We start from the raw sequence: 13,834 nt of genomic DNA, 5'->3' as shown, positions 1-13,834 counted from the left end.
GGGTGTGGCGGACAGACTGTAGACACAGAATATCAGCCTCTCTATCGAGCCCTTTTGAGAGTTATTATAGTGTCTCTGCATATAAATGCCCCTGCAGCTTATTGTTTCTGCGAGGCTTATGTGTGAGTTGCATTGCTGAGGGTCGGGGTGGGTGAGGTCTTTGGACTTGAGCAGGCTGGTGTGACTAATCTATCAGTGATGTAGACTAAAGCTCTCCATTGCTGAGGTGCTCATCATTCTTTCCCTCTGAGTCCTGCTCTAGACTGATGTACTGCCATAACCGCAGAGGTTCAAATTCATCAGCACTTCTGTACGCTATCTCATACCGGCATACTATATAATACATGGGTGCATGTTGTTCTGCCCAACCTTTTAAGACTCCATGTTTTACAAGTTTGCCAAGTATATTCCATAGTCATAAAACACAATCTGGTAGTAAATGGCGATTTAAAATTTTATTATTGCTCTGTGAACAGACCTATACTCGACATCGCCATAAAGGTCAAGGACAGTGTATGTCTCTCCAGACAAAACAGTGGGCCCAATTAAATGTACTATACTAAACTATTACACTACACATATTGTACAATATTTCTGATACAACAGAAATAATATTGTGCAGTCTTATATAGTCATAGATTTTCCACTGGTTTATCCCAAAGGACTAAATGACTGAAAATGAATGATAATCTCATGAGGTATTAGGTTAGGGACAGGGGGATTATCCAAACTCACTACCATCAAACATGTCCAGACAGCCACAGTGAGGGCAGTGCTATTGTAGCAACAGTAACAAGTACAGTAAAAGGACATGACCCCATTTGCTTGGCAGTTTTAATCAAACATTTGTCGTGCGCTTGTCGTGTGACCCCATCTTCAAAACTGGTTTAATAAGTTCATACATTTGTGTTTAATTGGCTATGGTGGTCCTAGAACATGAAAACGTCCAACATTAATGGGGAAAACATGACTAGAACACGTGAGAGAGCCTCGCCGTAAAAGCATTGCCAGCTAACATGCATTGCACAGCAACTACTCTTCATGTGAGCTGTTAAAGTCGGGTGGTCTGTGTTAACCTTTGACCCGTTCACCAGCTTCACCTTTGCATTCACTTACACATGTTCTCCGTCGTGTGTAAGGGTAACTGCACCCTCAGCGTCACCACACATCAAAGTACGGCCTTTTATGTTAAGGCCGAGTGCGTGCGCCGTTCTTTGATCTCTTTGTTTCAACCGTCTTTCCCCAAAACGTCTATGCAAACAGCTATAACTATGGCTATCTAGCCCCGATAGCATGGGTCTATATATAGAGGAGGCCTGTGACTGAGCTGGCTGTAAGTGTCAGATTCCAGGCGCGCTCATCCGTCCTGGCTGGATCAGCACCTGCTGCTAACTATAAACCCACCAACCCCCTGTACTGCACCCCAGCCTAGTTCACACTGGAAAACCAGACTCTGGTCTGCAGAAGAAAAAAGATCCAGGTTAGATGCAATAAGCGCTTTCCCTGATGGAGCTCAGGAGGGAGGGGCGGAAATGGAGATGGGAGTGTTAGAGGATGTAATGTGTCCGAGTGAGATGCCTCTCTTTGCTTTTTCTATTCAAGTCTGATACATGGCAGTGTAGCCGTGGCAGACTGAGCTGTGCTGAGCTGCTCGCTCCTGGATTCACCATATGCACCTAGGACTCGTCAACCTGGATTTTGTGGATGTAAGAAAGCGTTTTTTGAATGAGGGGCAGATACTGGGACACAGAGGAATTCGATGCTCTTTGGAAAGCCTTGCTAGTGGCCAGAGGTACAGTACCAGTCATTCTGTCTTTCTCCACCTGCACGAGGAGCGGCCTCTCTTTCTGTAGTCTGTCCTACACGTGGACAGTTTAGTGAAAGCCTACATCCTGGTCAGAGCTAATTTAAATATTGCTGCTCTACATATCAAAGAGGATTCAATCTTCGTAACTTGTACGGGAACAGTGATTTCCTGACAATCAACTGCAGATCTGAAGTCATATTAACAGAAATGTTTGTATGTTATCACATGGCATTTTGATTTGCTTTTAAATGTTGTTTTTACTGATTATTAGAGGTATTGTAGCCGTATGTATTTTTAGAACATTTGAGGATTAAAATATACACTTATCACTGGGAAGCTAACAGAGTGGAAACAATGAAATTGTATGCGCTATATCTTCACATTGTTGGCCTAATAACATATTGTCATATTTGAAATATTGTCATATTTTTAGCCACTTACTTTTTATTGATATTGTAACAGTAAGTCAAAGAATGACTTAGGCAATTATGCGATTAGGCTAACAATATATGTTGTTGATATATATATATACATATCTTTTTTACCTTGAGATGATATTGAGTGATATTCATTAAATGCTACTAGTGAAGTAAATGAATGAGCTACACACCCTCCAGGTGACTATATCATATTTCCAGCACAGGAACAGAGCCCAGAGCGAACTAGAGGAGCTGAGTGGACTGGCCACAGTGAGTATTTGGAGCTTGTGGACTAGCGATGGACAGCTGGACTCTCCAAGGGGACAGCTACTCCTTCCTGCGCAGTGCGCCCCGCACCTTTTCCCTGTGCCACCGTGACGGCACGCCCAACCACGTCGAAATCTTCGACATTATCAACGTCCCCACTCAGCGCAGCGCCATCTCCGAGACCACCTGCCTGTGTGACATTTTCGGAGACGACTGTGAGTCATCATTGCTCTCGAGCAGCCCTGCTGTAGCGGCCTTTGTCCCTTCCCAGAGGGAGGTGGACGGGACAGCTGCCGCATCTCCGCCGGTGGATGATCAGAACGATTCCTCCAGCTCATATCACACTGCACCGGGCTCCAGTGAAGGAGAGGAGGGCTTTGAGGATTCAGGAGAAAGGGTTTATAGCCCCCCGTTACAGAGTGAGTCTTCAGGGAGGAAGCTATCAGATGGGAAGTGGCTGAGCTCAGGACGTCCAGAAGTAACTCAGGACTGTCGCCCAAATTTAGAACCAACCAGTAAATCACCAGTACCCCAACTCAGAACAACAAGCCCCTCATCTCAAGTCCCTCATACTAGTGAGAGAACCCCCTCTCCTGGACATAACAGCTCCTGTACCCTCAGTCCAGAGGGAAGGCTGTCCTCCTTGTCCTCCTCAGCTGAGAAAAGACGTTCTCCATCATCTCCCGATTCAATACAGACACGTACAGAGACTGAATCGAGGAGAATAACTCCTGTATTCAAAGGAACACCCAACAGCGTCTCACGTCAATCTTTAACTCCAAGTCCCTCTCTTGAGCCTAGAAACTGTGTCAGTTCATGTTCTGCTGAATCAGCAAACACTCAATTTTTGCCGGAGTTCGGAGTAACACAAGACTTCCCTGAGCCAAGAGCTAACTATTTAAATCAAAACTGCAGTCCGTCAGCTGAGCTCACATCTGGAGGCGTTTCTCAGGATTTTACAGAATCAGCCTTTGAATTCAGAGCATCTCCTTTACCGTCACCCAGCAGTGCAGAATTATTATCTCAGTCAAGAGAAACACTGGTCTCCCCCGAGCTTAGAAATACGTCCTCATCTTCTCCTTTCCCTGAGCTAAGAGGCAGGGTCTCCCTACCTGATTTGTTTAGCAGAGGATCCACACCTGATATAGAAGATTCACCCCACAGTGCTGAGCTGATTTCAAATCACTGTACTCCAGATAGAGACGCTACAGCTACTCCTGCGAGCCAAGACACGAGCTTATCGGTTGAACAAGACAGTACTATTTCTACACCTGCCCCACGATACACGCCCCCCTCACCTGTCGTTTCAATAACAACATCTCCTGAGCTTGTGGAGAGTTCTGTTTCGCCTGAATTAAGAAACACAAGTCGCTCGCCTGGCCTGCTCAGTGCTGCCTCTCCGGCTAAACCTGGGACAAGAACGCCTTCGCCTGATCCTTCATCTAAAATACAACACAATTTAACATTTTCTGAAAGCAGGAGCCCAGTGTCTTCACCTGTGGGAAGTTCTAGTTTATCTCCATCACCCATAGAGCACAGATATACCGCTCCTTCACCTGAAATCAGGATTACAGCATCCTCTCCTGAGATCAGTAGGAAAGAGCAACTTTCTGAAGTGGAGACGGGCTCTCACTTTGATTCTTCCTCATCAAGAAGCCCCAATTCCTCCCCTCATATTACAGGGATTTCATACTCTGTTGTACAGCCCGAGGACAGGCACTCACCCCCGTTCCCTGAACTCTCTCATCTTTCAACACCAGATCCAGATAGGACACACATGTCCTCTGAAGCCAGAAGCCTTACCCCGAGCAGAGACAGCACAGTGAGCAGTATAGCAGAGTCCACCGGTACGCCACGAGACTCACCTCAAATATTAGACCCGACCAGCTCTGTCCCAGAAGACTCTGAAATAACTCAACCCAGGTACCAAACACCTTCACCTCAGTCGAACCATCACACCCCCTCACCGGAACCAAGATATCAAACCATTTCTCCTGACAAGTGTCAAAGTCCTTCACCTCAGCACAGAAGTAGAGGCTCATCACCGGTTGCTGCATTTCCTGAGCAGAGCTACTCACCAGCAACCCTCTCTGCAGAGTACGTCCCTGAGAATCCACAACTTACTCCTCCTGTAAGAAATACACCTGAAATTGAAAGGGTTCCCTCTTCAGTTGATATCACAGAAACACAGTCCCCCACACATTTGGGAAAAGAGAGTGTGTCACCTTCATTTGAATTAGACAAGGGAGAAGTTGTTGAAGTCAATAGCATTTCTCCTGTGGTGGCAGTTCATTCGCCTGTAGCTGCTTCACCTGTCTTACCCGAGGAAAAATTAGACAGTTCGCTGATCCAACACACCACGGAGAGAGAAGAAACAACAAAAGAAGAATACATTCAAGATAACTCTAGTGTAGCTATCTCCTCTGAGGACAATCAAGCAGCCTTTTTTCAGATCAAAGATAACAATCCCGCCATAGAAGTCAAGACTCATTCCCCTAATCTAATAATCCCTAAGAATAGGAGTCCAAATATTTCACCTGTCCAGAGGGCTACATCTAACTCACCCGTGCAGAGACTTGAAGACCAAGAGCCTCAAGTGACTTCTTATTCCCTAACGTCTGAAAGAATAAGCCCACCAAAGCCAACTTGTACACCTGAGACCCCAAGAGGACAGCTGTTACCCAAAGTTAGCCGTGAAAACAGAGAGAGGTTCTCAGAGGACATGGCCCATCACACAAACAGACGGCGAACTCCATCTCCGCCACTCACCAGGTTCACACCTGTCCACATCGTAGCCCCTGAGAAACCTTACAGACAGTGGCAGAACAAAAGACATAGCCCCTCTCAGGTTGTAGCATCCTCACCGAAAGGTAATTTAAAGAAAGTGGTGACAAACAGGGAAAGCCCCAACGTTGCCCATGTAGACAATAATAGCCAAGCCCACTGGGTCAGGCAGGGAAGGCAATTGGAGATGGAGAGGGAAATGCCGCTGGAGCAAGAGAGAGAGGTAGGTAGGCAGAGGCAAAGGGACAGGGAGGTGGAAAGAGAGAGAAAGAGGGAGGAGCAAGTTCCAGAAAAGGAGGAGGGGTGGCAAAGGGACGCCAGTTACAGAGGGGAACAGGTTGAGCTGTCATTCAGTGCCAGGAATAGAAAAGGACCTGCGAGTCGCAGTGCTGCTCCCACAAGCAGAGAGACCCGTCAGGGACTGCCAACAGTGCATTCCTACTCAGAGAGCTTGCTTGCCACCAGACAGCTACAGCAACAACAGGGTCTCCATAGAATTGCCTCTCAACAAGACACCAGGGGAGGCAGTGCTAACAGACGACTTCAGCCTCCTGCACCCCACAACAAGAGCAGTGCGTCTGGACGCGTGGCCACAAGCAGGCCCTGTCAGAGTTCCAGCTCCAGCATGGGAAGTGAACTCGATGAGGCAGACAATGAGGTGAAGTGGTTTACAGATTTGGCTTTCCGCAGCCTGTCAAGCCCTGAAGTAGATTACCTTGACATGTACAACTCTAGCCACCGTTCATCTACAAACATTTCTCAACCATCTACCCAGGAGAGTCCAGCTGGGGTCAATGCTGCCTGGCTGGCCTATGCTGATTTCAGAGGTTCTGCATCCAAGCTGGACCATGATGACCTCTTGCTCCAGCAAACAAATGCCTACTACTCAGATGGCCTAGATCCGTCTAGGCGGTATGAGTTGGGCAGCTTTGAATGTGTAGATGTGGCTGTGGAAAGAGAGGACACACGGAAGGTGAGAAGAGGTGTGCCAAAGAGACAGATCCAGCTGAAAAGAAGGAATAATGCTGATGGGACGCAGGATGAGAGCAGTGAAAACAGTAGTCCTGGGCTACCAGTAATAGAAAGCCCCTCACAGGAGAGTCACTCAAGGACCTTTTTGAGACAACACAGCACACCAGCAGCAATGCAAGAATGCTACCCTTCAGAACGCAGCCCTGAACCCATTCAGCAGAATGCAAGAAAATCCAAACTCCAGAAATCTGCCTCTGTGGATGAAACATGCACTAAAACCAAGATGGCAACTTGCCTCATTAAGAGTGTGTTGTCGAAGAAAATGCAAAGTGTTGATAAAGAGCCTGATGAGCGAGCAGGCGAAGAAGAAAGTCCCACTTCTGAGGAGAACAATCCACGGACGGAAAAAGCGGTGGCACCTCTTAAAGAATCCCCAAAACCTGACGCACTCAGTTCCAGTCGCCAGTCGGATTATAGTCTTTCATCTGACAGTCTTCCTGTGAGAGGAGAACCAAGCACAAAGGATGAAGCCAAGCCCCGCAAATGTCTGGGAACAAGATCCAATAACAGGCCCAGTTCATCCAGCAGCAGCAGAAGTGTTAGCTTTTCACAGACTGACAGCGAAGATGCGGACTCTGTAAGCAAGAATGCAACTTCATTAAGACCTGAAATTAAATCTGAACTGAAAGTGCCATTTGACAGTAAACAGCCGAGAATGGAAGTTCAACACGGGAAAACACATGAAAGGAAGGAGGGTGGTGACTCGGCAAATGCCGCTGCCGGGAACGCAGGCGCTCCTTCTGCCACCGGAGCCCGCAGCTCACAGGTCAGGGTGACAAACAGAGACCAGGAATGTGAAAACACAGAGGACCATAAACAACTTCAGCGCAATGGCCACATGCCAAAACCACAGGAGATTACACTCAAAGCTGTGGAGAAAAAGAAAGCCTCTCTTAATGTCTGTCTCACACCTGAGGCAGAAAACAAACCTGGCGCTTCTTCCCCAGACATGTCTGTCAGAGGAAAGGAGGAAAAGATGGAGCCGAATGTGTATGAGAAAACAGAGGAAGAAGGATATGAGAGCAATAAAGTTAAGGCGCCCATTCACAAAGTCAGAGATGTGAGGAGGCTTGTGAAAAATACCTATAATTTGTCCTTCAAGGCAGCTAGTGCCGTGATGCCATCCATTGTGAATGAAGAGAGGGTGGAGACGTTTAATGAGGAAAGAAAGGAGGAGGTCATAGCAAGGGAGGAGAGGGAGATAAAGCACGAGGTGAGGAGGGAGGAGAGGAGAGAGGAAAGACAAGAGGAGTTCTGGATGGAAAGGAAAGAGGAACGGAAAGAGGAGGTAAAAGATTCAAAAACCGTATCTCCACTTCCTCAGAGCAAAGGAAGGCCTGGTCCACAGACAGTGCAAATAGAATACAAGGCCGTTTGCCTGAAAGAAGGCAAAAATAAAACATCTTGCAACAAAAGCGCCTCAGAGAACCCAGGTGACAAACCCCAGGCCTCTTCAAAGCCTGTCAGAGAGGTAAACAGGGAGACAGAGTCTTTGAACTCAAATACATCAAATGACACAGCAGGAGACACAACAGTTGCCAGGCATGATGTCAACATTACAACAGAAACGCAAAGGATAACGACAGAAATTCATACAGTGCAAGACAGTGAAGACAAACCCGTGGTGGCTAGAAAACCTCCCATGCTCGGAAGTCTCCCTAAAGTGCCCAGTAAAGAACGAGAGGTGACCACTGCTGTCGTGCTAATAAGGGATGGATCAAACAAAACCACTAAAACACTTTCCACAGCCCAGGAAGAGGTCCCCACCACAACGCAACCTCCAGCAGCTTCTTCTTCCCCTGGACCCTCTACCCCAGGTAGCCACTCGGTCTCCATGTTATTGAAGGAGAAAGGCTACCAAGCTGACATTGGAGCAGTGGTGGGTGACAACCAGAACACAACTGGAGGTAAAGGAGTTCCCCGAAAGCATGTGAACTGCCTGGAGATCCCCCTTCAGACCATCACTGCCTCAGACGGCAGCTGTATTGAGGCTCACAGAGAAAGGACATTCTCCTCCTCATCCACCACATCTGCACTGTCAGTGGGGACTGACAACATGGACGCTCTCACAAAGACCAGGGAAGAGGAGGGGGTCAGTAATAAGACGACAGGAAAAGACACACAAGCAGGACTCACCCCGGCAAGGAACATGCAACAACAAACACCACCTCTCACCAAACAGAAAGACCTGGGAGATTTTGAAGCTGTGAAAAGAATAGATCCAACTTTCCCTCCAAGGTCCCCTGCGATAAGACGATTCAAACCACAGCCAATTGAGGTAAAGTCACTTTCTAAAGAACCACAGAAGCAAGAGGTGCCTGCAAACTCTACAGGAACCAACAGGCCTCAAGCCATTGAAGTTAAATCTATAGCTAAAAATGCTCAGAAGCCCGTTGTGCCTCCCAAACCAAGCTGCAAATTTAAACCTGCAGATTTAGGAACGCTGCCTAATGAAGCACAGAGACTATCAGCAACAACATCCGCAACAAAATCCCAAGGTGAGGAGAGGAGTCAAACAATAGTGGTGAGCTCACCGACAATCTACAGGAAGATTTCGAATGATTCAACATCGAGTTATTCGAGAAAAGTGTCTGTGTCTGCAGTGTCCAGCCTCAAACCTCCAACTAGCAAAACAACAGCAACAACTATCTCGGGTCTCTCGAACCAGTCAACAGCATCATCCGATACAGAGGTATCTAATGACAGAGGGCAGCTACCACCCGCCTCTCCTCAGACCTCCAGACATTCACAAAAACCTATAACCTTATCTACAGCTCCAGCGTCAAGTGTAACCTCACCGCCTTCTCCAGTTTCTGCACCAAAACCAAACCAAATCCCTGGACCTGCCTCAGCTGAAGCCAGTCAGCCAAGCCAGCCGGCTGTTACGGGTTCAGACAGCCAACCGCAGTATCCCAGGACAGCATGCCCACATGAACAAGCTATGCCAGCAACTTCAAGCAATACCAGGCAGCCCGCTGCTGTTTCCACGACACAAGTGCCAAGATACACACACCAGCCATACGGCAGATCACTCTCCAGTGACCGCTCTCGGAGGACCGATGACCTTCGTTTTTATGCCTCAGACGACCCTCCAAGCTATGATGACAGGGAGAGTTTCAGTCCACTCATGCTCCCAGATTTGACACCTGTGAGGCCAAATCGCTTTCAACCCTCCAACCGACCTCCTCCCTGCTCCTGCACAGCTGGGTGTCCATCTCATCCTGGTCTCACTGCTGCACACCATCACCGCAGCCCCCATAATGTCACCCCGCCAGCACCTGCACACTCTCCCAGCCAAGCACTACCTTATCCGGTGGCTCAGCCCGCTCTCCGTCCTCACCAGTGCAGACCAGAGCCTCCGCCGTTGAACTACCAGCCAGGCTCTCCCAAATCGAGTCCTCTTGGGCCAGGCCAGGCACCGACCATGTACCAGCCTCTCCATCAGCCTGCTCCTTGCCCTCCCCACCCCTCACTCACGCAGGCCTGCTCCGCCGACCGCCCGGTGCAGCCACCCCAGCATATTGACCCTCGCAGGCCCCCGGTCCACAGATCCCCCCACCAGCCGCCACCAGGCATGGCTGGGGCTCCTTACAGCGATACGGGCCACAGCCACTCTCCTGGCCTTCCTCCTATGGATCCTCAGTACCTATGTGGCCCTCAAAGCATGGGGCCGTCCTATGGCTCTGAATATGGGGGTGACAGCTCTAGTTTATACTCAGAGAGCAGCTACGGACAGACGCCTCGCAGAGTTCTCCTGGATCCTGAAACGGGGAAGTATTTTTATATCGAGGTGCCTGTGCAGCCACTGAGAAAAATGCTGTTTGACCCAGAGACTGGCCAGTATGTGGAAGTGCTCATCCCTCAGCAAGCAATGTCACATTCAGGCCTGTATCCTCCTTCAGCAGCGCCCTACCCGCCTCTCCATAATTCCAACATGTACGCCCCTGCTCCACAGTACATGCCCTATGCAGCCCATCCTCCCCCAGCTCACCCTCAAGCTCAGCCCCAGCCACCCCGATATCCCGAGGTCTCTGCTGCAGCAGCAGCGATGCATCCAAGCGGCCCTGGGGTCAGCTACAGACATCCCGCTGGTCAGGGGTCCAAGCCAGATCCCCAGAACCATCCACCACTGGACCACAGCTACCTGGAGAGCATGTATTACGTCCCTACAGGGATGAATGCGAGCCCCAACCCAACTCCACCAGACTATTACCACAAACATCCCCCTAACTTGCCGCCAACAGGGGGGAAAAGGTCCTGAAATAGAGGGCAGAGGCCGCCTTCCTGGAGCCGGTAGGGTTTAAAATACACGATGTATAAAGGGGGTGTCTAATGTTAGTCTGTAATGTTATTTGAGTTTTCACATTGCAACTGAAGACAGCAAATCTTTGGTTGATGTTTATCCACTGCTGCTATGTTCTTTGTTAGACTGCTTTGACAAAATCAGATTTATGAGACTTGGGTTAACAATACTGAAAATACAAGTAAGAAGTCATTTTCTATGAGGCGTTCTTCACATGATCACGTAAACATTTTTACATGGGATGAGAAGAATACTGTAACGTCACCATAAATCAGTAGGTTTACTAATTTACAAAAGTGTGTACTTTCTCAATAAATGTAAAAATACAACGAAAAAAAATACTGTTTTAAAATAACCTCATATTTATTTTGTTATTGTGTTTCTCTAATATTGGATGAGTGAGTTTTATGCACAGGATGTCTGCAACACAATGCAATAATGCCAATAAAATATTGCACCACATGCATTTATTTCTTTTTTTTGTGCTTTCATTTATTCTATGGTCTGTAGTCGTGTAACTCCGGAGCTAGGACAAGATTGTGTGGTCATTATTTGAGACTGTCACCATGGCTCTGCAGATTTGAAACTAATTGGTGAAATCAGGGCTAAGTTTGAAAGATCAAGTAAAATCACTCTATTTTTTCCTGGGAGATATTAAACATTAATGATGCAGGGTGAAGTGCTAAAGTTGTTTTCGCAATTTAATATTAAAACAAGGAGGGAGACAACACGTGCACAGACATTGCCACCACTCCTCATTTTTGGAAGGATATACAAGGCTACAGTGCAAATTATATTACTTTTAACTGTACACACTGATTTACAAATTTTGCATAAGATACATGAAGTTTGATAGAATTTATAATAACAGTTTTTTTATTGCTAGATTTAAAAAAAATTGGGCAACCAGCTTTGAAAAGAAGCACATTCTCCCTGTGCCAGTAGAGGGCGCTGTTAAATTTAAAATATAAAATAAACAATAAGCTATGACATTAATTTATTTACCTGGTAGTGGTATTTATTTGGAGACACATGATTTGAAGTGACTCATTACAGAGAGCTAAAACATTAAAATAAAAAGAGTACCGCCAAAGGCTCTGGATAAGCACACTGCACCACTATGACCACTAGAGGTGGCCACAGACCACCTAAGCTACACAGACAGCCACATCTTGAAGGCATGTAAAAATCCACTAACCTTTCTGTGAGATGACCCAGTCACAGCTAGACACTCTTTAATGATTTCCTCCTTCAAACCGGGCCCTGTTAACGGTAACCAGAGACCAATCTGTCAGGCCAGGGGGACTAAAGTGGCCCCTGCTTTCTTTGGTGTGGATGGCAGTAAAATTAATGAGAGGCCTTACTAGGTGCTGCAAGGGGCTTTAGTGTGTTTATAGAAGTGCATGCCTGACTGAACAAAGTACTTCTTTGTCTTAAGAGCGTGTACATCCACATCTGGAAGAGAGGCAACACTTTGTAGTCTCAGTTTGTAGATAATTTTTAACGCCGTAAAATTATTTCACCAGCTGACTTCAAAGAACCCGCTCCATCCTCGGCATGTTTCATTAGCCGAGGCGCTGTGATCTTCCACTGACTTGACAGAAACTGGCTTAATCCCTGCAATGTATTGTCCGTTACTAGGGAGGACACAGAATCTCCATAATTATGGCCAGTCATAAAAACGAGAGGAAAGGTTCCTCAGGAGTTCATCAGGTAGACACGTGATAATTGCACGGCAACGGTAACAATCTCACCTTCAAAATGTTTATGCGTAGTCCACAGAAAGTAAACTTTGACTCAGTCTGTCTTCTTACAACTGCGTCCCTTGAAGTTTATTGCCATGATCCTGGATTGTCACAACCTGGATAACGATTACAGGCACACCTTAGGAACACACATTAATCTGTGTAAACCCAAGGACACGCCTAATACAAAATCACTTCCAGACCGACACATTCCACGGCACTGTTCCAAGATGCACCTTCACCGGGTTACCTAACTACCCAGAATAAAACCCAGAATCCAATCAATTTCTCACATCTCAAAGTCTAATCATTTGTCGCCACAGACAATGTCCACGAGGGGAGTCACCGCTTTAAAATGGCTAAAAACACGCATCACATGTCTGCTGATGTACAGTGGACGTTCCTGTAAAAGGGAAGTAGGAAGACAGCAATCGTGCCTGTAATCGTGCCAAGTAAGATCACACATTTATTTGCATGGACCAGAGATGAGCTGTGTAAAGTGCCCAAGGTCACTGAAACCAAGATTTGGAATTGTGTGAAAGAAATACGGTGAGATATGGGAATGGTACTAAAAGCATGTGGCATTAAGTAATGAGTTCCACAAAAAGAATGATGTCACAGTAAGTACGTAGGCCTATGTGTTAGCTTCACTGGATGCTCTCTAGTGGAGCTAACACATAGGCCTACGTACTTTTTAAGATTTCATTCTTTGTGTGTTAGCGTCACTAGGGAGCATCAAAGTGCTTTAACTGAAAATTAAAAGGAAGATTTATACTTATGTGTCAGACCAGCTCCACAGTAGGTATGTAACTACATGTCACAGCGACACACTGACTGGTCCATAATGCATTTCCTCCTCCATCTGCCACCCACACACCGTCTACCCAGTCATCTCCTCATTTTTCTGCGTTGCAGTAATCGCAGCAAAAAGCAAGTTGTTGTCCAACATTTATTAAGTTTAACACACCGGAGCAATGTGAACGCCAGCCATATGAAGTATTAGTGGATTAATTGAATATTTTTTCTGCATTTACTCATTCTCATCTTCAGGCTCCCAGTGGTTGCTGGAGCCTGTCCCAGTTGTCATCGGGCGAGGGCCGAGGTTCACCCTGGATAGGTCGCCAGTCTATCGCAGGTCTAACGCACAGAGACAGACAACCATTCACACTCACATGCACACCTACAGCCAATTCAGAAACACCAATTAACCTAACGAGCATGTCTGACGGGTGGGAGGAAGCCGTAATACCCAGAGAGAACCAACGCCGACTCTGGGAGGACATGAAAACACACAGAAAGGCCTCAAACGAACCTGGATGTACATTTACTATTTAATTTAATTTAAGCATAAAATAATAATATTGTAGCTCATTCTTACTAATCATTTAATATTAATCAAGAATTTCCAGACACATCCTCCATATGTTTTTTGTCTGCGGTGAATACCCATTACACACACACACACACACACACACAC

General features: G+C 46.9%; 1 protein-coding gene across 2 annotated transcripts; it reads left to right on the top strand.

Moving 5' to 3' along the window:
• Positions 1-1,451: 1,451 nt before the first annotated feature.
• si:ch73-43g23.1 (mucin-5AC) lies at positions 1,452-11,074 on the top strand. 2 transcript variants are annotated; one of them, XM_047585949.1, is made up of 2 exons: positions 1,452-1,792; positions 2,451-11,074. In XM_047585949.1, the coding sequence occupies exon 2, from the start codon at positions 2,525-2,527 to the stop codon at positions 10,568-10,570; it is 8,046 nt and encodes a 2,681-aa protein (XP_047441905.1). In that variant the 5' UTR covers positions 1,452-1,792; positions 2,451-2,524; the 3' UTR covers positions 10,571-11,074. The 2 variants fall into 2 exon arrangements, with proteins under 2 accessions (XP_047441905.1, XP_047441904.1); XM_047585948.1 differs by having other exon boundaries at positions 2,446-11,074.
• Positions 11,075-13,834: the final 2,760 nt, after the last annotated feature.

Source organism: Mugil cephalus, chromosome 5, assembly GCF_022458985.1.
Source record: "Mugil cephalus isolate CIBA_MC_2020 chromosome 5, CIBA_Mcephalus_1.1, whole genome shotgun sequence".
Lineage (NCBI taxonomy): Eukaryota > Metazoa > Chordata > Actinopteri > Mugiliformes > Mugilidae > Mugil > Mugil cephalus.
Note: the sequence above shows the minus strand (reverse complement) of the source record. Positions and strands in the feature narration are given on the sequence as shown.